The 23,770-nt window shown below is 44.3% G+C and overlaps 1 protein-coding gene across 1 annotated transcript in view; it reads right to left on the bottom strand.

Moving 5' to 3' along the window:
• LNPEP (leucyl and cystinyl aminopeptidase) overlaps positions 1–23,770 on the bottom strand; it is a 108,589-nt gene that overhangs the window by 23,152 nt on the left and 61,667 nt on the right. Inside the window, exons 3-8 of the mRNA XM_048850563.2 lie at positions 20,211–20,349; positions 14,049–14,180; positions 12,060–12,180; positions 11,333–11,487; positions 10,843–10,956; positions 8,834–8,965 (exon numbers count right to left, since the gene is read on the bottom strand). Coding sequence (XP_048706520.1) covers positions 8,834–8,965; positions 10,843–10,956; positions 11,333–11,487; positions 12,060–12,180; positions 14,049–14,180; positions 20,211–20,349 — 793 coding nt within the window. The remainder of the gene's footprint in view (positions 1–8,833; positions 8,966–10,842; positions 10,957–11,332; positions 11,488–12,059; positions 12,181–14,048; positions 14,181–20,210; positions 20,350–23,770) is intronic.

The raw sequence follows: 23,770 nt of genomic DNA, 5'->3' as shown, positions 1-23,770 counted from the left end.
TGCGCAGTTACCGCGCTGTGAAAAAGCCACCCCAACGAGAGGCGTAGAGCTTTCTGTGCCGGGGCTACAGTGCTGCGGTGTCAGTGTAGACACCCTGGTCGATAACTACGCCGCAACTGGCCTCTGGGAGGCATCCCACAATGCCTGTTCTCGCCTCTCTGGTCATCGGTTTGAACTCAACTGCCCTACCCTCAGGTGACCAACCATCAGCCCCACCCCTTAAATTCCTTTTGAAAGTCCCCTTCCTGTTTGCTCGGTGGTGTGTGCAGTGGTCTCAGCGCATCTTTCTAGGTGGTCGAACCTGCTCCACACACCCGCTTGGAGCAATGCTGAGCGGCTGGGACCTCATCAGCATTTGGGGAGAGGAGGCTGTCCAGTCCCAGCTGCGCTCCAGCCATAGGAATTATGATACCTATGGACAGATTCCACGACGCATGACAGAAAGGGACCATGACCAGGACACATTGCAGCACAGGGGCAAAGTGAAGGAGCTGCGGAACGCCTAGCACAAGGCGCTGGAGGCAAACCACCGCTCCGGTGCTGCGCCCACGAGCTGCTGGTTCTACAAAAAGCTGGACGCAATACTTGGTGGTGACCCCACCTCCACTGCAAAGGCCAATGTAGATACTCTGGTGGCTTGCATGCCAGTCGAGATTGGAGAGAGCCAGGAGGAGGAAATCTTGGACGAGGATGTGGAGGGGGACCCAGAGGCAGAGGATGACTCAGAGGTCAGAGATGCATGCAGCCAGGAGCTCTTCTCTACCCTGGAGGAGGCAAGTCATTGGAGCTTGGCGAAGCACAGACAGGAGGCGGTGGCCCCTGGCAAGTGGCTTTGATTTTGGGAATCACTGAAGCAAACTGTTGGGGGCAGGAGGGTTGCAGAAAGCCGGCTTGTGTCTGTATGATGTGCATACCACCACATGCCTAGTCTGAGCGGTTTAACAGGGGGTTGATTGACTCCCTCACTTCACGGGAATCTCCCTCAGATCTCCACGAAACTAATGGAGATACTGGGAAATCCGCTGCTGCAGGTTCTTTGGCAGAGCTGCTTTGTTTCTTGCCCCATTAACGGTAACTTTCCCGCGCCACTCTGCCACATTGCTGCACACAGGTGAGCGCATAAGGGCCAGGGCAGAAGCTGCAGTCTTGGAGATGATCCTCCCTTGACTCCCTGCTCACCCTCAGCAGTGAGATCTTCCATAATGAACACAGCCTGTGGAAAATGTGGGGACAGTAATAATTATAAGGCCCCCCCCCCCCCCTACAGTGATGGCTCTCCCCAAGAGCCACATGCCCAACGTACAGTATGGTCCTGGAACACTGATTTCCCCTACCCCTGCAGTTACTCACCATTTTGGGAGTCTGGATGACCCCAAGCAAGCATGCATGAGCCACAAGTTAGTGATAGGTATGTGAATAGTGGCTGTGTTTTAAATCACTGAATCAGTGGTCTTTGTGTTGCAAACAAAACTGCTTCCGTAAAATGTTGCATTTTGGCTTCACAGAGATGACCCTGGGAGCCCAGCCTCCCTCTTCGTTATCTCCCGCTGAACAGCTGCGCAGAATTAGAAGGCAGCCACAAAGAACTAAGGACCTTTCTGCGCGAGGTTATGATTCACTCCATGGCTGAAAAACAGGAACTGAAGGAGTGGCAGGACAGTGAGAAGAGGGACTGAAAGGGAAACGTGGCGCACCAGAACGAAGCCATGGAGCAGCTGTTAAACGTTATGGAGCACCAAGCGGACATGCTCCAAGCACTACTAGCACTGCAAACCGAGCAGCTCCACCCCCACCCTAACCTGCAGCCGCTAAAAACTCTTTGCCACGCGCCCCCCCAGACACCACCACCACACTCTTATCAACCTCCTGGCTCCAGTTTGTACCTGCTGCATTCCACTCCTCTCCCGTCACAGTATAGCACTGTGGACTCCTTGTATCCACTGCACTCAACACCCGTCTCTCTGCAGTTTAGCCCTGCTGAAGTACAGAACCCTCTGCACTGTACTCCAAAGGAGGAGGTTGGATAGGATTGTGACGTTGCACCCCATAAGGCTCTATCGAAATATGCTTATGATGTATATATGACATAACTGGAATATGTTTTATGCTACCTATGACATGTAACGTATCTCTGTAAAGGCTATGATCTACTGAATCTATTCATCCTATTTGTATGCATGTATCATTTTTGTATTCTAAGTTATGAATATTGGCTGTGTACTTGCTTGATTTTTAAGTAGCCTTAGTGAAGCATTTGGTCAGCGTCTTGAGAAAGGAATGTGCAAATTAAATGCCAAATCAAGAAGCACTTAACAGACAATGGATCTTGGAAGGCTCCAATCCACATAAGAAGTCTACATGAGGATGTTCAATGTAGCACGTGAACCATGGCTGCTACCTGTAAGTTCTGAGTCATGCATGGACTTGTGACTTGCCCATGTGACTCCAAAAGTCCATCTTGTAGCTGGAATTCTACACAGGGGGATGGAGGGGTATCCACCCACAAGACAAAGTCTATTTAAACCCCTAGGAGACACCTCCATTTTGTCTTCAACTGGCTCAAGAGATAGCCTCTCCACCCCCAAGGATACCTGAAAGAAACTGGACCAAAGAACAGTAACTACAGGGAGGTGAGTGATTGCTGGACCCAGACTACAAGGAGACTAGTCTGTAAAAGGAAGCTTACTGGAACTCCTCTGAGGGTGAGGTTTTATCTGTATCCAGTTTTCTTACTGTATTAGGCACAGACTTGCGGGTTTTATTTTATTGTACGTGGTAATTCACTTTGTTCTGTCGGTTACTACTTGGAACCACTTAAATCCTACTTTCTGTATTTAATAAAATCACTTTTTACTTATTAATTAACCCAGGGTATGTATTAATACCTGGGGGGCAAACAGCTGTGCATCTCTATCAGTGTTATAGAGGGCGAACAATTTAGGAGTTTACCCTGTATAAGCTTTATACAGGGTAAAACGAATTTATTTGGGGTTTGGACCCCATTGGGAGTTGGGCATCTGAGTGTTAAAGACAGGAACATTTCTTAAGATGCTTTCAATTAAGCTTGCAGTTTAGGGGATGTGGTTCAGACCTGGGTATGTGTTTGTGGCCGGCAAGCATGTCTGGCACAGCCAGGCAGGGCTCTGGAGTCCCAAGCTGGCAGGGAAAGCAGAGGCAGTAATAGTCTTGGCACATCAGTTGGCAGTCCCAAGGGGGTTTCTGTGATCCAACCTGTCACAATGATACCTGGATACACACAAATCTTTAACAGTCCTGGGACCCCACCTCCTCCTGGGATCCTCCCTTCCCCTATCCCCCTCAGTGCTGATGTGTTCTTTTTGTTTGTCTCTCTCCTCCAGTTGTTTAATAAAATAATTGTTTTGGTTTGAAAGTAATCTTTATTCCATTAATTGAAAGCAAACAGAGCCCTGCAAAGCAACAGGCAATTTTCTTAAACCCTCTTAGTGCATCATCTGTACCAATCACAATCACCTCCTAGCATTACAAGCACTGCACTCCTGAACATAGCAACAAATATTAGTGGCTTTCAGGTTCAAATCGCTGCCTCAAAGCATCCCTGATCCTTATGGCCCCGTGCTGCGCCCCTCTAATAGCCCTGGTCTCTGGCTATTCAAATTCAGCCTCCAAGAGCTAAGTCTCAGCAGTCCAGCACTGAGCAAAGCTTTCACCCTTCCCTTCACAAATATTATGGAGTGTACAGCATACAACTATAAGTATAGGAATAGGGTCATCGGCCAGGTCCAGCCTCCTATATAGGCAGCACCAGTGGGCCTTTAAATGGCCAAAAGCACACTCAACAGTTATTCTGCACTTGCTCAGCCTGTTGAACTGCTCCTTGCTGCTGTCAAGGTGCCCCGTGTACGGCTTCATAAGCCACGGCATTAAGGGGTAGGCAAGGTCTCCCAGGATCACAAATGGCATTTCGACTTCCCCTACGGTGATCTTCTGGTCTGGGAAGAAAGTCCCGGCTTGCAGCTTCCTGAACAGGCCAGTGTTCCGAAAGATGCGTGCATCATGCACCTTTCTGGACCAGCCTGCGTTAATGTCCATGAAACGCCAGAGTGATCCACAAGCGCCTGAAGAACCATAGAGAAATACCCCTTGCAATTAATGTACTCAGTGGCCTGGTGTCAGACTTGGAATATATGTGTCATCTATCGCCCCTCAGCAGTTAGGGAAGCCCATATGTGTAAAGCCATCCACAATGTCACGCACGTTGCCCAGAGTCACAGTCTTTCAGAGCAGGATGCGATTAATGGCTCGGCACACTTCCATCAACACAAGTCCAGCCATCGACTTTCCCACTCCGAACTGGTTAGCGACTGATTGGTCTGAGTCTGGAGTAGCTAGCTTCCATAGTGCAATTGCCACGCGCCTCTCCAACGGCAGGGCAGCTCTCATTCTCGTGTCCTTGTGTTGTAAGGCTGGGACAAGCTCATCACACAGTCCCATGAATATGGCTTTCCTCAGCCGAAAGTTCTGCAGCCACTGCTTGTCATCCCAGACGTGCATGACGATGTGATCCCACCACTCAGTGCTTATTTCCCGAGCCCAAAAGTGGCATTCCACTATGCTCAGCATCTCCGTGAATGCCACAAGCAATCCCGTGTCATAGCTATTACCTGTGGCAAGATCGATGCTGAACTTCTCTTGCCTTTGTAGTTTAAGGAATAACTCCACAGCCACTTGTACGTGTTAGTCAGAGCAAGCAGCATATTGATCAACAGTGCGGGATCCATTCCTGCAGCCTGAAGAGGCAGAGCATGCAGTACACAAACGGTTGAAAGATGGTGCCAAATGCGGACTGAGGCACAGGGATTGCTGGAATGCAAAGCAATGCATCACAGGGCATTGGGACAGGACCCAGGATGCCCCACAACCACCTCTGCCTTCCCACAACTCCTATCAGCAGAAGAGGAAGAGATGTTCTGTAGGACAGCTGCCCAGAGTGCACCGCTCCGAAGACCACTGCCAGTGCCACAAGTGCGAACACACTATTGCGCAGGCAGCCGACAGTGTGAACACACAACAGCGATTTCCCTTCAGTGCTCTCTGAGCAGCGCTGAAATTGTCGGTGCAGTAACTCGGCCAGTGTAGACATACCCTCAGTTGAAAACTAGGATCCTCCATGGAAACATTGCTACATCACAGCAACCCAGTCCATAAATGGCCCAAGGATAGACAGATTGCAGCTAAAGTGACACTGACCTTGAATAGTTTACGTACATCACACTGTTGGTATAAAAAAAACAAAAAAAAAATACCACACACACACTGGAGAAAGAATGAAAAAGACCTCCGGGGAACTCCAGCTATTTAACATTTGTGTGACATCACAAGTGCTGCTCTTAACAAGTTTTGCATGAATATTTTAGAATTTAAGAAAGACATCCTCAGGGAATTTAAAGGCTTTAGCTATCTGAACTGCAGGTGTGTCATTTACTACAAAGCTTTTTAAACACTGGCAATCTTCACTTCTTTGCATGCTTGCATTTGTGCTTTAGATTTGACTTTATTTGCTCATTTTCTCATGAATTAGTGTAATGTGTCTCCAACGAACAGTTTGTTCCACTAGCATTTTCTTGTTTTTAGGAAGTGTTCAGATAACCTGGTGGCCTAGAGGTTTGTACTCCCAACTTCCTGTAAGAGACCAAGGCTCAATTTCTGATTCTGGGCTCCTTGTACTCCTTAGAGTGGGAGCAGTGTGGAAGCTCCCTACTCAACAAGACCTCCAGGACAGAGGAGCTTCCCTCTGGGGCCAGTATGGCCACTGGTATGGGTAGGGCTTTGATGGCCAGTAGGCACCCGGCCAGGGACCTATATTCTGGCCTTGAGGCACATGTCAACACTGGTATCCATAGGGGTTCCCCCGGTGGCCTCCATAGTCCCTCTGGCAAAGTCAAACAGGAAAAGGAAGAGCCATGCTCCGAGGCGTCAGAGTCCCAGGACTGTGGCAACATGGGGGCACCAGTTTTGGATGGAGACAGGAGACTATCAGATTTGTCCAAAGTCCAGCTGGAGGTTGGGATCAGTGCCCCCGATGCAGACTGCACTGCTGGCTGCACAAGGGTCGGTGCCACTGGCAGTCGGTCCTGGTGCGGGTATTGGTAATGGAATGCTCGCGCAGCTTGATGTCCAGGGTGGGGATAGCCTACATGGGACAACCTGTGGGGTCAACTGCACTGGTACCAAGGAAGGGCCTTGCACTGCCTCTGGCACAGTGTCCCCAGCAGCCCCAGGCAGGGGAGTCTCCAGGTGCCAGGCTGAGACTTCGACCATACACTCCAACTGTAGACCCAATGCGGGTGCCAGACTCGCAAAGTCTTGGACGAGTGGCGAGGATGGGACCCACAGGCCAAGGAGGTCCACTGACAACTCTTGAACTGTCAGTACCAAACTCAACAGATGCCCAGGGGCCAGAACCAGAGTTGACAGTATGGTACGTCCACCCTCCCGTCCTGTATCAAGGGAGAGTCAGAGGCACCTGAACCATCGGGCATGCCGGAGCCAGCACTGAGCCAGTCTGTGTTCCTCTTAGGGGAGATGGAAAAGTTACCTCAGGATCTGGAGTGTCCCCAATCAGCTTTATGGGACCTCTTAATTGGTGTTGATGATGGAGAACAACTCCTGCGCCTCTTCAGAGACAACCCAGTCCCAGAACAGGTGGCAGACATTCTCTCCGAGCCAGAGAGCAATCTGCGTCCTGAGGAAGGCCTCGGTACTGGGTGAGCCCTCATGGCCTGCTCAAGCAGGTGCTGCTTCAACCAAAAGGACCCATGTCACCCGAGTCCATCTGCTGTTCTTTTAAGAAGAGAAGCAGCACTCATTTAGATGGGCTTTGCCCAGAAAAAGCGAGCACCACGTGCGGGGTTCGCTATTGGGGAATCGCCCCTCCACACAAAGTGCAATGCTTGAACCCCAGTGATGGCATCACCAGGGAGCACTACCACTAAACAAAAAACACATTACTAATTATCAACTATGTACAACAACTAGGCTGGGGGGAGGGGGACGGGAAAGAAGAAAGCCAAAGGTCATGAACCACCACCACTGCCCAGAGCTCCAGCTCCAGCTGACGGGTGGTAAGAAGCAACTGAAGGAGGTTGGGGTGATGCAGCCTTAGATAGCCAGGGGAGGGGCTACAGTCATGAGGTACAAACGCCATCCCTCTAGGGGTACTGCTAGATCTCTGGCGTGCACTCACCTACTTTGAATACACATCTGTATCTACTTGAAGAAGAACGACACTTACCAGAGCAAGGCTAAACCAAAGTTATTCAATGCAATATTCAATCTTTAGGGCCTGATCCAGAGTCCACTGAAGTCATTGAGAGTCTTTCCATGAACTCCAATAGGTTTTATATCAGGCTATTAAAGCGTAGGATTTAAACATGAAGTAAAACTCTTAAAACCACATTCGTTTCTATGAAGATATTCTGAGTGAAAGATTGGATCACCTGCAATTCTTAGCCTTGCTATTGATTTCCCAGTAGCCCCTTAAAAGTAATCTCTTTATTAAGAAGGTGTACAATAATCATCTGGAGGCCCAAGACAACATTCAGATCCTATTTGGCAGTGCAAAGCTCCTGTCATCACACATCCTAGGGACAGATGGCAATCAGAGCCTCACAGGCAAGGCAGCTTGAAAGTGACATGCTCTTGTGCTTCCACTTTAGAGAGTGGAGCACCAATGGAAATGCAGAGGCTTCGTTATGGCAAGCTGCTTCCATTATAATGCTGCAATTGGCATCTCAGATGTCCCCAGGGTGTTGGGATGAGAAGTGTTGGATTTTAAGCTCTGTATCTATTTAAAAAGAAAAATAAAAAAAGTCTTTCATTAGGTACTAGTTTCCCCCTACCCTCACACTCCTTTGTGCTTTTTGGGGGGATAGATGATGAAAAGGTCAAAGTCAAATGTTAACAAGGAAAATAATCGGTCTTGCTTTTAAGTTAGTGTGGAATACAAACACAGAGCTGAAAGCAAAAATAGGTTTAGCAAATTTAAATATGTGTTTAAGACGTGATGGTGTCAATATTTGGGTATATTTTTGTGTTGTAGTAAACTGGAAGTGTCTACAGAAAATATGGACGAGAAAAGTGAGGGACACAAACAATAGAGATGTGAATGAAATCTTTTCCTATGGAAAAATAGACAGATTCTTGGGTGCAGCTGAGTTCTGCTCAACACACAATTGAAATAGGAGGAGAAAAGGGTGATTATATGCCACTTTTACATCCTACTAGTGCTGAGTCCAATCCTGATCCTAGGTCCAGTCACAATTTACAGCAGTCTCAGGTCTGCCCTAATTTTCATCCAGCTACAATTGCCCTTAAGGAGTAATTCCAGGATCTAGAGATCACCAGAGTACCAGTGGACTCCATGCACCCACTGCCACACCTAAGTCCCTGGAGGGCAGGGGGATGCGGTGGGGGTTGACAGGTAAAGTCATGAAGGTTGGGGTGGGAAAAGAGAGGCACAGAGCCAGCTACACTGGTGTAACATGACACTGGGCACGTATGTTAGTATACTGAATGGGATCAAATGCCTACTCATAGGAGAATAATTTAATCAGTATTAAAACACAGAAAACCTCTCATGAAATGTACAGTTTTCTCTTGAGATAAAAATACTGGAGGCCAAGTAAAAAAACTGGCATCTTATGAGCAGCCTAACTTGCATTTACCCACAAGGATGATTAAAGAAAAAGTTCCTGACTTAATTTGTTATTTCCCAAAAGAAGATGATTTTGGAAAAGAGATATATACAAAACACACGAGACAGAGTGATTTTGCTAGCCTCTTCTGAGGTTACCTTGATATAGGAAAGTGCATCGAACATTTCTTCAATCTGCTCTGAAGATTGGACAGCAGAGGAGATTGGACGTGAGGCGTTTAAGGAGTCTTTCATCATTGTCTTGAATCGTAGTTTCAGGAATTCTTCATCCTAGAAGAGAAATAGGAGTTTTTGCCCACGTGAGAAGTTAGAACAATAAAGGATTATGCCAAATTCACCATAATTCAGAACTGGAACGCAGAGCCTGGAATAGATAAGTTAAGCATTCCTTCTCCCTGCTGTCCTATTTACTTGGCATGTAGCCTAGTCATCTGACCCTCTCCATTTTGAGGCTCAGACTCTCTTTTCTTCTCTCACTGGAGACAGCAAACCAGTCAGTCAGTCTCCTCTACCTAGATTATCATTGTTTAGTGCACTGTGGAACCATCAGCTCTCTTCCTCCCATAGCAGCAGAAGCTTACTAATGGACACACTTGTAAACCTGTATCTGCATTGCCACGAAGAGAGGTACCATGCACAATTCCACAGCCTACAAGAATAAAGTGTCCAAAGACCCAGTCTCTCCACAACAACCAGCCTCTCTTCACAGCATAACAGCAGATATTCAGCAACAGTTAAAACCCTTGGCTTTCAACAGAGGTAGGATTTTGTAGAGAGTCTGTAATTGGCATAATTTGTAACTTGATTATGCTGCCAAACACAGAATCAAGGCACATACACATTCAGGTCAATCGGACTCTACAGAGCCAAAGGTTTGGTGTAGGCAGATCCTTTTGCAGGTTCAGGGCCATATACTGTAAATTTGTTGGTACAGGAACCAGTGTCTGTTATTTGCAGCTATAAAGCAGCCTGCACACCCACAGTATGATGATGTATAATAATCTAACCATAATCACCTGCCATAGGAATGAATATCTTCAGAAATACTGAAGTGTTTTAGCTAATACATTGTCTAACACAGGTTGGACTGGCAATGGTTTATATAATCCTTCCTCCAAATGAATGAACTAATGAGGCTGAAGAAGTGATTCCACAATAATTATAGTCTAAAAAAATTACAGTGAAGTCACTGGACTATAGAATGACTTGTTAGGAATATGCACACTGAACATTAAACCTGATCTTCTTGGCACCAGAACCTGAAATCTTTATTACATTCTAGATTTACATGCAGCAACTTTAAATAAACGCACTGAATATTACCAGAGTACCTCTACCTCCTACACTTAAGAGTCTGACCTACTACTATCCAACAGTGAGATGGCAGATATTTTGCCCTTTTTTATTTCAGTGGGGCTTTGTCTGGGTGCAGAGGTCTGCTAATGTGTTTATGAGTGCAGGATTGAGGCCTTAGAGCACTCCTGATAAGAAAAATAAAGAAAGATCAATGAATAAAATAGTCAAGTTGCTCTGGGGCCAATATACATTTTTTGTGAAGATTTAGATACTATTTTCTTTAAGTGTGCATGCGGGAGGAGTTTGATAAAACATTTTTGGCACCACCAAGTGGTGAAATTTTAGGCTTCAAAGCAGCAATTTAATTTTTTTTTAAAGCAACTTGTTTGACTGAAAAGTTACAACCACAAGATTCTAAATGAGATTTAGAAGTATACAACACGTAACTTGCACAGTAGGTTAAAATACACACTCATGCAAAGCATGATTCAGTGTTAAACACTAGATCACTGATTAAACAAAGCAAAAAAGTTTTGCCCATTATTTTGTGCCTATGAAGAAAACATCAATTTATCTGTTTCAAAGGAGGTCACACGTAAAGGAGTGCATGTGCAAATTTGTAGGCCACTTTTGAAAATTTAGCCCACACAATTTTATTTAAACAGTGATTAAGATTCCATATTATTTGTAATCTTATCAGTGAGTGCCCTTGGAACGATTTAGAGTGCAATTTATGTCAGATTTTCATCACCTAAACCTCGTGAAATGGAGGTAAAAAAAAAATTTTATGTCAGCATTAAAAAGAAACCTCACTGATGGGAGAAAACTTCAGATTTAGATGAAGTACTCACAGTCTGCAGTTCTGGGAAAGTTCTTTCCATGGCATAGTATTCCATAAAAGTGGCAAATCCTTCATTCAGCCAAAGATCATTCCACCATTCCATAGTTACTAAATTACCAAACCACTGGGGGGGGGTGAGGGGGGGCAAAAAACAAACAGTTTTTAATTGTGCAAGATGTGAGAAAAATCAGTCAAATTTCAAGATTATAACAAACGTATAATCCAACCAAGAAAAGACACTTTATGAAGGGCTACATTGTGGTTTTGCCACAAACCCTATGTACAGGGCAACATTTAGTTGTGCTTCCCCACAAACAAGCTAGGAAAGAGATTACGACCCAGAGGTCCAGTAACTTCCAGTTTCCTGCTACACCAAGAGCAAAATACCCACAAGTTCTATACCCGGTGCAGTGCATATGCTTAGCAAGTGTAATAGGGAAGGGGAAGTGTTAGAATGAGAGAAGACTGCATTGTTAAAATATAGCATTTTAATCCAGTACCTGATGAGCCAGCTCATGAGCTATCACTGCAGTTACCAGCTTTTTATCCATTGCTGAAGAGGTTTTAATGTCATAAAGGAGTGTTGTCTCTCTAAAGGTGATTAAACCCCAGTTTTCCATAGCACCTGCCTGGAAATCAGGAATAGCTACCAAATCTGGGGAGTGAGGGGAAATAAATAAATGAACCAGACAGTCACAAGTTACAGTAATGCTGCACTTCAGATCTACCTGCTTTACCACAATCTAGATCTACCAAACTTCACTATTTAGCCACCAATGCTGCAAACACTACATGCTAGCTGTAAGTAAACAAGTCATCCCATTGATTTAAAGAGCAATTACGTACAGAGAAATAGTTTTGCAGGTTTGTGTCAGGTAGATATGTCACTCATACTGAGAATTCTCTATGTCCCTATCTGAGCATATAGTGTTAAAATGTACAGCAAAACTTCTCCAGAGGGCACACTGAATTGGCCTTTCTTACACCAAAGGTTTACAAACTTCTTGAGCCTGGGACCCATTTCCCACACACTCATACAAGCCCAGTTAAACAGCTATTAAATTTTAATATTTTTTTTAAAGTCAGGTTTTGGAGGGTTTTTTATTCTTAAATTATTTTTATTTTGAAAAACCCTCTGAAGTATGGAAAAAAACTGCTACTTATTAGAAAATTATTATATATTTATTTATATATTTTTTTAAAAAAAGATAGATGAAAATGCTTTACCTAATTTTTGAAGAGGATACTCTATATGAAAATACTTCCGATAAAACTCCAGGAGCTTCACTGCTGTGTCTAGGGCATGCTCAACTTGGCCTAGCTTCTGTGGCATGGCATATATAGATACCTGGCATAATAAATAAAATAAATAATAAAAATAAATGAGAAGCAAGAAAATATTTCATGGGATGCAATCACAAACAGCAAGAGAGGGAACTGGTAGGCAAAAAACTAAGTGGATAGGGGTAATTCCCTGGCTAGTTTTAAGGAAATGTATATAAAAATCACAAGCATTTGATATCAAAATGTTTGGCGATTGTTGTCACTTTTTATTCATCATCACTTGAAACTGTTTGAGGTACATTTATCCCCCAAATGCATCTGAATGTGCGTAATGCTAGTTTGAGTCCGGATGCATACGTTATGCATTTGTTGATGACAACTCTAAGAATGCAATTCTCCCAGGAGTTACTGTTCCTCGCACCATTTAAACCTGGAGCTGGGGTAAACTGGATGAGGTGGAGAGGGCAAAACAGAGATTCCATATATCTTGTGAGCCTGAGGATCTCACTGCATCAGCTCCATAGCAGCTAGAACCAAGGGGATTATTGGGGAGAGGCCACAGAAATCTTGTCTAGGTAGATCCAGTTGCTCCAATCCCTCCCCACCCAGTACAGTAGGTGTGGAGAGGTAGCAGCTGCTATTCCAGCTGCTGAGATGCTGTGTTCCACTCCGATGACTTGACTGTGGGAATGCACAAATTCTACCCCCTTTAGTTTCCATTCAAAATCTAAGCTCAGCATTTGTGCCTGGGATTGGGCAATTTCTCCCCAGTACAAGCAACCAAAAGAAAAATAAAGCTCCTCCAAACTGGACCACAGAGCCTAGCCTATTTATCTCTAATTACAACTATTTGCCCATGCAAGAAGGGAAGTCTGATAAAAATCCACAATTTTACTCTATATATTGGTTTAGAACAAGTTATATCAAGATAACATTTCTTAGCAGTATATCTGATCAGGGCTTCCTTTCCCTCTTGCAGCTTCGTTAACAAAGCTACTCTTTGGCTCCTTCTAGACAAGTACTAATGTTTTCCATTTCACCACAAAGGGACAGCTCCTGCTAGTGACAGGGTCTGATTCCCAAATTGTTACTCATGTGAAGCTCCCACACCCCTTGTATGACTAAATACTGCAAGATCCCTCCTAAGTATCTTCCTTCTCGTCATTCTCAAGTATACAGCTTCCCACCAACCCAGCAGGTCATATCCCTGAAGCAATGCCACCAAAGATTAAATGAAGTCAAGAGCAGTTGCCAGGTGCTCAGCACTTTTCAAAAGTCAGGGCAGAAATATTCAGGCACCTACATATGGACTTAAAATTCTGGCCCGAGTCTGTCCTACTTGGAGCATAGACTAGTTTGGATAGTTGGCTCTAGGTAACATAGATATAGAGCCCAACTCCCTTTTTTGGGTACAGGAGAGTGCTTCTGCTGTCCCCTGCTCTCATGTGCAGTGATGTGGGAGAGAAGTAGCCATTTGGGAGAGGGGGGGCAGGACAGCACTATTGTCACCTGCCGTGACTCCGCTGGTGGTAGACAGGTTAACATTCCAGCTGGGGCGTCACTAGAACTCTGCCAATGGAGCCTGCGCAGGACAGGTACTGAATCCATATCCCTTCTGGCTGGCTTGGCACTGCTCCTTCACAGACAAGCCCATCCTACTTTTGGCATCAGCTCTGAATCCCCCAGCACTGTGAGCTGTGCAAGTGGCTTGCACCACTATACCCTTGCTCTGGGCAGACTTTCTGCAGCCAGGAGCCTGCTGTCAAGTTCTGGCAACACAAGCAGGCCACCGCTCTGGAATCAATCCAGTCCACAGCATAAGATCATTTGCTAGACACTCTTATAATAGGTGATAGGCACAGAGTAAGCAGGAAAACATCCCAGAGAGCTACTCGTGTATGTGTAGAGGTTAAAAGTACAACGGAAACATACCAGAGTCCTATTAGTTTCCTTACTGATATTCTTCAGATTTGCAACAATGAACGCTACCAAGTAAGTACTCATCTTCAAACTCACAAAGAATTCATCTTGAACTATTCCAGCTGCCACAGGGATGGTTACATTCTGCAGATTTAAAAAAGAAAAAGAAGATAATGTTACTACTGAGGCCAATTGGGAAAAAAAAAAAAAAACTATCAGATAAAGGGCTTGGAGACCATATAAAGAAGTTACGCCTAGAGTGCACAATGGCAATTATAAGTAAGTTTGACCATTTTATTACAGTAGAACCTCAGAGTTATGAGCTGACTGGTCAACCAGAAACCTCATTTGGAACCAGAAGTATACAATCAGGCAGCAGCAGGAAAAAACAACAACAAATACAGTACAGTACTGTTTGTACTGTACTGTGTTAAACAAGCTACTAAAAAGTAAAAGGGAAAGTTTAAAAAAAGATTTGACCAGGTAGGGAAACTTGATTCATTTAAATAAGATGGTTAAAAGCAGCATTTTTCTTCTGCATAGTAAAGTTTCAAAGCTGTTTTAAGTCAATGTTCAATTCTAAACTTGCAAAACAACCACCGTAACTCTTTGTTCAGAGTTACGAACAACCTCCATTCCCGGAGGTTTGACTGTGTTTTAAGGTGCTAAGATACTAGTGGCCATGTAAAACCCCAAGATATATACATAGGCAAGTTGCTCATAATGTAACAAAATGTACTTATGATGAAGCTAACATTTTCCAGGTCTACTTTGCATGCCAGACAGAGTTTATGAAAATCCTATAAGAAAAGTACACAGCATACTACAGATTAACTGACAACATAGAACAGTGAAGGTTTGGGGATATATCTGTTATTTTAGGCAGCTTTTGTAGCCATAAAATTTAGTTATCTGCCTTATCCTCTGCATAGTGCCTACATTAGGCTGCATAGCTGACTGAATGAAACTGTATAGTTCATGGGGGGGGGGGGTGGAAGAGAAGGAACAACATCGTTGAAATAATGTATTCCCTGTTTGTCAGGCAAGAAAACTTGGCCCTGATTCTGAAAACACATCAACTTTCAGCCTGAGTCTCATAAATTTTAAGCCTGAAGGTACCATTATGACCCTCTAGTATAATCTACATTACAGAGACCACATATTTTCACCCAATAATTCCTGTACCAAGCCCACAACTTCTGGTTGAATTAGAATGTGTCTTTCTGAGACAATCCAGTTTTACCTTAAAGACATCAAGTGATGGAGAATTTACCATATCCCCTTGGTAAGTTGTTTCAATGGCTAAATGCCCTCACATACAAGTTTACACTTTATTTCCAACCTCAATTTGTTTAGCTTCATCTTGCAGCCATTAAATCTTGTTATGCCTTCATCAGCTAGTTGAAAGAGTACTCTTCTCTGAAACCTTCTCCCCATGTAGGTACTATTTATAGACTTGATCAAGTCACCTTTTAACCTTCCTGTGGATACATTAAATGCTTGAGCTTCTTTATGATGAGAGACTTAACTTGGGTTTTCCCAGAGGCCTCCAATCATCCTTATAGCTAACAAAAAGATGTCAAAAAATTGTAAGAGTTTAGACATTAGAACTGGACACAGTATTCCAGTCTCACTAGTGCTATACACAGAGAATGCCAATCTTCTGCTCCTATTTAACATTCCACAGTTTATGCAGCCAAGATTCACTTTAGTCCTCTAGAGCTCCCAATGTAATGCTGTAGCTATGTTCAGTTGGTTATCCACCATGATCCCTAAATCCTGAGAAATCTGATGGACTTGAAGTTCAACATGTGCTCAAGTGTTGGTAGGATCTGGGCCCAAATTGTCAAATCTAAGTTAATAAAGATACTACTTTCCTTGGCAATAAGTTAGTATACAAGACTTGGAGCTCCTTATAGGGAGCCTGCATAGATGTCCTTACAAAATCAGAGTGAAAAGTCACTGAACCTGTCGTACTAAATGTAACGTACTGTACATTTAAGAAATCGTATGGGACTGTATAACTAAAAGACTTTTGTAATGCATATGCACAAGATGGCAAGTATTCTTGACAGAACGTAAAATTCAGAATCAACTAATATAAATCGCATATTCAGAAACATAACCATTATTCAGTTCAGAAATCAAAAAGTATTATATTTCAAATTACAAGGAGCCAATCTAACATGAATGATGAGTGAATAGTTCTTTTTTAGATGACAATTTCATTAGTGAATTGATTATTTTACTTACTTTATTTCTTTTGTCATGCCCTCAAAGTGGATTCTCAGTGCTAAGTGAGGGACTTTACTACCCAATTCTCATTAACACCTTTTTCATATTGAGTGAAAAGGAACCTGGAAAATGCTGTTTTTAGAGGTTAGCAAACTGCACATTCCAGGTGGCAAGGTGCAGGGAGCAATTGGTGCACCGCTGATTTTAAATAAGGGATGGCAGGGGGAGTAATAGGAGGTGTCTGCTTAATTCAATTGTCCCTAAAAAAAAAAAAAAAAGGAAACAGCCCCCTCCTCTCCCCCCCCCAAAATTGGGAATGGTGGGGGGGGGGGGAGAAAGGACTAATTACAGCTTGGCAGAAGTACCACAGTGAAAGAGACAAGCTAGGGTGGTAGTGCAAGGGCAGATGGAGGGAACCAATCTGGGAACAGAGGAGCCAGGAGGAGGAGCAGTTGCTGACTAATCTAGGGAGCTCAGGAGAAGAGAAGCAGCATATAAATTTGCCATCTAATCTAGTTGCCAAACCCAGGGCACAATGTTTGGTAAAAGTAGGGGGCTGAGCACCAAATGGCTGCCCAGCATCTCTCAGGCATAGGAATATTTTAGATATGCTGAAGAGGTTGCCTGGGCTCTAGTTGAGTGGGCCCAGATGCCTGTGGGAATGGGCATATCTTCTATTTCGTAACATTGTAATGCATCGGGGTCCACTTGGATAATCCCTAGGAAGAAATGGCCTGATTTCTTGCAGCCTTTTCCAGTACCACAGATAAAGGGGGTCAACTGAATGGCTTTGTTTGGTCTAAATGAAGGTCACTGGAAACATCTAATGTATGGAACTTGGTTTCTCCTAAGTCTGAGTGTGATTTGGGGAAGAAGATAGCGAGGCTGTTGGTTTGGATTAAATGATAAATCAGACACCATCTTGGTAGGAATTTAAGGTGGGGACTCAGCACCACCTTAACCCTGGGGAGGCAAGAGAAGTCATCCTACTGTTAGTGCTCGAATCTCACTAACTCTCCAGGCTGAGGGGATAGCCACTAGGAAGATTGTTTTGACTAGGTTGGTGAAGTAAGGACTTGGATATGCTTTCCATGAGGCCCGTAAGAACTACATTAAGGTCCCAGGATAGGAGACGATTCAGGGTGCATGAAACAGTGCTTTTAGAAATTTTGAAACAATGGGATGAGAGAACACAATATAAAAAAGTTTTTTAACAGGAAGGTGACAAGTTGAAATGACTGCTAAATGGACCCTCACAGAGCTGATGGTGAGCCTGATATCTTGAACTGTAGGCTATGATCTACACACTTGGGAATAGAAGCTTGTAATGGATTGAGATCTTGTTATGAAGCCCAGATGGAAAAATTCTTCCACTTCAGAACATAATGGTCTGACCCAGTGTGGCCAATGGCCCACTGGGCCATCTAGCCCAGTACAGTGTCTGAAGACAGGAGTGGTGCCAGATGCTTCAGAGAGATCGAACAGAACATGGTAATTATTGAGTGGATTCATCCCGTTGTCCAGTCCCAGCTTCCAGCAGTCAGAGGTTTAGTGACACACAGATTATGGGTGTTCCTAACTATCTTATTAGAGATCAGCCCTCCTTTCTGGGGAGCTCATCAATGAATGAGATCTTGTCACAGGCTAGGTAGTCATATTTAGCAAACAGGGTTTTATAGCGGCTGTTTGCCCTTGAAGAAGATGCCAGAAAGTAGGCCTTTCTACTTAAGAGATCAAACTCTTGGGCTTTTTGTTCTTAGGAGTGTGGTCCTATCTGCTTGGATCTCTCCTTTACTGCAGATACCATGAGGGAGTTAGGAGTCATTAAATCCTTTTGGAGTGACTTGGTATCTTTCTCTGCTCATTTTGATGTTGGAAATAAAGGCTTGAACCTGCTATCGGTATTTTACAGGCTCTTGGATGCTTTCATTTATTCGCATTGCCAATCTGCCTGGGAAATCAGAATGGGTAGTATCACATAACATATGTGCTTTCTCCCTTATAGATAATTCAGTGTCCTGAGTGTCTGCTATCGTTCCCAACAATTCCTGAAAGGGCTTGAAGTCATCAGAATGTGATATTGGCGGGGATGTCACCATGTCGTCCAGAGAGAAGGAAGACAGATCTTCAGGATTATTCAGCTGAAAAGGGTTAAGAGGAGTCTCCTGGGGATCTTGGAAGGAATCATCTTCTGATTCTTCCTCCTGAGCATCTGACCCTACTCATATTCTTATTCTCTTGTGATGTCTACTTCATCAAGGGATCTAGCAACGGACCTAACTGGCATCTAGTGGATCTAGATCACTTATAGGTAGAGCAAGAGGCAGAGGAGCACCTAGAGGGTATATAAGGGTCCCAGAATAGCTGAGAAGGTATAAGGAGAAGTCTACCCAGGATGTCAGGATGCTGTGGGTGGGGTGGAAGAGAGAGTTAGGAGTTCTGGAGGTTAAATCTAAGGGACACTGTGCTTGAGGAATTCCTAGGAAGAGTGGTGGGAAGAACTTCTGCATCAGGACCTCTGCTAGATTCTGGAAAGAATGAGTGAACAGCAAAGAGAAGGAGTTTAGGCTCAGCCATTAGGTGGCAAGGTGCCTTGGCACCAAGTAGTAATCTAAAGAAAGGGAAGATTTTAAACAAAACCAACTAGACTGCCAACAGGGCAGAAATTCATCACTATGCTAATTTATCTAATATTTACAAACCAAGCTGGTGGATGGCTGCTAGGAGGTAGCAAGCAAACACTGCCAAGTTTTACCTCGCTGCCGCAGGCAATAACTGGGAACCGAAAGACAGTTGGGGATGCTCTGCTCTATACGCAGTGGTGAGCTGGAGCCATTTCCCACTGGTTCGCTAGAGCCGGTTGTTAAATTTAGAAGCCCTTTTACAACCGGTTGTTCCGCAACAACCGACTCCATGGGTGCTCCAGCCTTGGAGCACCCCAGGGGAAAATTTGGTGGGTGCAGAGCACCAACCAGTAGCTCCCCACCCCACCCCCGACTCACCTACGCTCCTCCTCCTCCCCTGAACGTGCAGCCCTGCTCCAGCCCCAGAGCACCCACGGAGTCAGCGCCTAAGGCGCCACTTTTGATGTGATCAGTAGGGGGGGAGTAGCTGCTCCCCCCCTAGCTATGTTCCCCCACCCCTAAGAGCCAGAGGGACCTGCTGGATGCTTCCTGGGAGCTGCCCCAGGTAAGCACTGCTGGGACTCCCCATCTCACCCCCCCCGGCAGGTGCCTCTGACTCTTAGGGGTGAGGTGGGCACCCACTACGGTGGCCCACAAGACCCTCCTGCCCGGTTCTGGGGGCAGTCAAGGGACAGGGGAGGGGGTTGGATGGGGCAGGAGTCCCGGGGTGGCGGGGGTGGGCAACGACCCCCTCGTGGGGTGAGGAGGGAACCCATTGTTAAGATTTTGGCAGCTCATCACTGTCTATATGCGATTGTGTTGGGGAGCACAAGGACAAGGACATGTAAGGTGCAGGCACTGTCCCAATGGAGGCTGCAGAACAGAAGATTTCCATCTTGTGCTCATGCACACCATAAATGGGATCCACATGGACCAAACCTCGAAGAAGAATCTTAAGTTCGACAGAGAGTGGTGCAACAACCGAAGTGCATGTAGATATACAGTCCCATGCCAGTTCAGTCCAACTGCTGGCTGTAGCCATTCAACATTCCTATAGTACATCCTGTACCATGTAGTACACTAAACAGTTATTTGATCTGGGATACACTCTAAATCTAAATGTGTAAGGTCTTTGGAGCAAGTCAGCCTTTTCATTACACGTTTGTATGGTGTCTTGCACAGACCCCTGTCTGGGTCATCTATGCTCTCTTGTGACACAAATTAACAAAGTGATTCAGAGTACTTTTAATACAGAGCACCTAAAAGACACACATCCATCCTCTAATATTCGTGCATTAGAAGAGCATAACTGTACCTTTGGCATATTTGACAGAGTGGAGTGCTGTTCATCTCTCTTGATCTTAATTAGAAAAGTGGCTTTAAATGCTGGTTCATCGAAGCATGGAAAAGCAGACCTTGCAGCCAGAGGCTCAAACTGAGTTGCTGCAAGCCATCTAATGGAAAGAAAAGACACGTTAAAAAAATATAAGAGTTGGTATTACCATTCTTTAATAAATTAAGAATGGTTACTTTGAGGATTGGAATGGAATGAAGTTTTATTGGGAGAAGCTGGGAACAGAGAGGTAGCCATGATTTGTCAGGATAGAATAAGCACACTTTTAAGAAAGGCCTGTCATCAGTTTAAGTCTCAGAAGATTTTTCAATGTAATTTTTATTCAATGTTCTTTCTAGCATAATGCAGTCAGAAGATACAGTTTGGCTAATGCATCAAACTATAAACAGATTAGATTGAAATACAGGGCACATTATCAGTAAACAATTGTCCCAACAACCAAGTACTGAAAAGCTCATATATCCCTAAGAGTACATAGCCCAAAAGAAGAGTAAGAAACATGTACCGGCACTTCTATTTTGAAGTGTCTAACAATGGGAATAAACTTCATGCCCCACTGGCAGACAGGGTGACTGACTGCTTCTGTCCATCCATAACTTTCAACCAGGCAGGAAAAGCCACTTCCAGGTCCTATCTAATTGTTCCCCTCCCTGTCACTGACTTGTGGACAACTGCTGGCCCAGTCAATGTCTTTGGGTACGTCTACACTAGAAATGCTACAGTTACACAAACTACTTTAGTGCAGACACTAAGTTGACGGAAGGTTTTCTTCCATTGCAATAGTAAATCCAGCTTTCTAAGAGGTGACAGCACAGAGGTTCTCAACAAATTTTGACTCAGTGCAGCCACCAACTGTTGCTGGTGGCTGCCTTGACATTTTTTTCCTAAAATACTTAATTAACTTTAAGAAAAATAAATATTAGGGCTGTCAATCGATTAAAAAAATTAATCGTGATTAATCATGCTGTTAAACAATAGAATACCATTTATTTAAATATTTTGGATGTCTTCTATATTTTCAAATATATTCATTTCAATTACAACACAGAATACAAAAATGTATAGTGCTCACTTTATATTTAATTTTTATTACAAATATTTTCACTGTAAAAAATAATATTTTTCAATTGTGCACTGCAGTACTTGTAATGGGAATCTCTTTATCATGAAAGTTGAACTTACAAATGTAGAATTATGTACAAAAAACCTGCATTCAAAAATAAAACAATGTAAAACTTTAGAGCCTACAAATCCACTCAGTCCTACTTCTTGTTCAGGCAATCGCTCAGATAAACAAGTTTGTTTACATTTGCAGAAGATAATGCTGCCCATTTCTTGTTTACTATGGCACCTGAAATTGAGAACAGGCATTCGCATGGCACTGTTATAGCTGGCGTCGCAAGATATTTATGTGCCAGATGTGCTAAAGATTCATATGTCCCTTCATGCTTCAACCACCATTCCAGAGGACAAGTCCATGCTGATGAAGTGTTCTGCTCGATAACAATCCAAACCAGTGCAGACTGACGCATGTTCATTTTCATATCTGAATCAGATATCACCAGCAGAAGGTTGATTTTCTTTTTTGGTGTTTCAGGTTCTGTAGTTGCCACATCGGAGCATTGCTCTTTTAAGACATCTGAAAGCATGCTCTCTACACTCGTCCCTCTCAGATTTTGGAAGGCACTTCAGACTCAAACCTTGAGTGGAATGCCATATCTATCCTTAGAAATCTCATATTGGTACCTTCTTTGCGTTTTGTCAAATCTGCAGTGAAAGCATTATTAAAATGAACAACATGTGCTGGGTCATCCTCCAAGATTACTATAACATGAAATATATGGCAGAATGAGGGTAAAACAGAGCAGGAGGCATACAATTCTCAGCCCCACAAGGAGATCAGTCACAAATTTAATTAATGCATTTTTTTTTTTAAAAAACTAGTATCATCAGCATGTCCTCTGGAATGGTGGCCGAAGCATGAAGGAGCATACCATTGTTTAGCATACCTGGCACATAAATACTTTGCAATGCCTGCTACAAAAGTGCCACACGAAAGCCTATTCTCACTTTCAGGTGACATTGTAAATAAGAAGCAGGCAGTATTATCTCCTGTAAATGTAAACAAACTTGTTTGTCTTAGCAGTTGGCTGAACAAGAAGTAGGACTGAGTGGACCTGTAGGCTCTAAAGTTTTACACTCTTGTTTTTGAGTGCAGTTATGTAACAAAAGAAAACAAAAATCTAAATTTGTAAATTGCACTTTCACGATAAAGAGATTGCACTTCAGTACTTGTATGAGGTGAATTGAAAAATACTGTTTCTTTTGTTTAATTTTTACAGTGAAAATATTTGTAATAAAAAATATAAAGTGAGCACTGTACACTTCATATTCTGTGTTGTAATTGGAGTCAATATATTTGAAAACGTAGAACATCCAAAAATATTTAATAAATGTCAATTGGAATTCTTTTGTTTAATAGTGTGATTAAAACTGTGATTAACTCAAAAAAATTAACTGCGATTAATCACGTGAGTTAACTACAATTGATCGACAGCCCTAATAAATATGCACGTATACATGTCCAAATCATTGTAATTTATTTATGTAGGGATTGTTTGTGGACTAGATAATAAAAATAATGCTAAGAAAAGTGATACTTGTATCTGTGTTAATATCACTTTTCACAAGTAGTCCTGGCAAATTAAGACTTGGATGGAGGGATGGGGAGCAGCAGGGGCCATGGAGGATGGATGTAGGGCTTGGGGAGACAGCGGAGGCCAGGGGGGATGGATGGGAGACCCTGCCACTGTGTGTCGGGGCTGAGGGTCAACACCCTGGGCCAGCACCTACTGGAGCCCAGTGGCTCAGCACCAGTTGCTGCGTTACAGGACTGGGGATTTGTGCTCAGGGCCAGGGATCAGTGCCTGCTGCCACATGGCCAGAGGTCAGTGACTGGGGCCAGCACCTGCTGCCACATGGCTGGGGCTAGGGGCAGAAGCCTGCTGCCAGACAGCTAGGGCTGAAGGTCAGCATCCAGGGCCTGCACCCGCCAGAGCCCAGGGTCAGCTCCCATTGCCACACAACCAGGGCTGGAGATCTGCACCCAGGACTGGTGCCCAGGGCCAGCACCCACCAGAGCCAAGGGTCAGCAACCAGGGCAGGCACCCGCCACCTGGGTTGAGGGTCGGCACCATACAGCCCGGGATCAGCGCCAGGAACCACAGCCAGTCACCGCACTGTTGGGGTTAGAGCCTGAAGCCCCATGACCGAAGGTCAGGGCCATGTGACCAAAGCTGGGGTCAGTGCCTGAAACCCTGCAACCAGAGCTGGATATTGGTGGCTGGAGCCCTGGGTTGAAGCCAGGCTCCCTAAGTCCCAACCACTCCAGGGCTGAAGCCAAAACCCCACCAACCCTCACAGGTAGAGAACCCACCTTGCTCCTTCAGTATCATGCCCCACCTGTCTTCAGAAGTGGTGCAGGGCAGCACATCCAGGAGCAACAGGAAGTGAGGGACTGA

Source organism: Caretta caretta, chromosome 5 (assembly GCF_965140235.1).
Source record: "Caretta caretta isolate rCarCar2 chromosome 5, rCarCar1.hap1, whole genome shotgun sequence".
NCBI lineage: Eukaryota > Metazoa > Chordata > Testudines > Cheloniidae > Caretta > Caretta caretta.
Note: the sequence above shows the minus strand (reverse complement) of the source record. Positions and strands in the feature narration are given on the sequence as shown.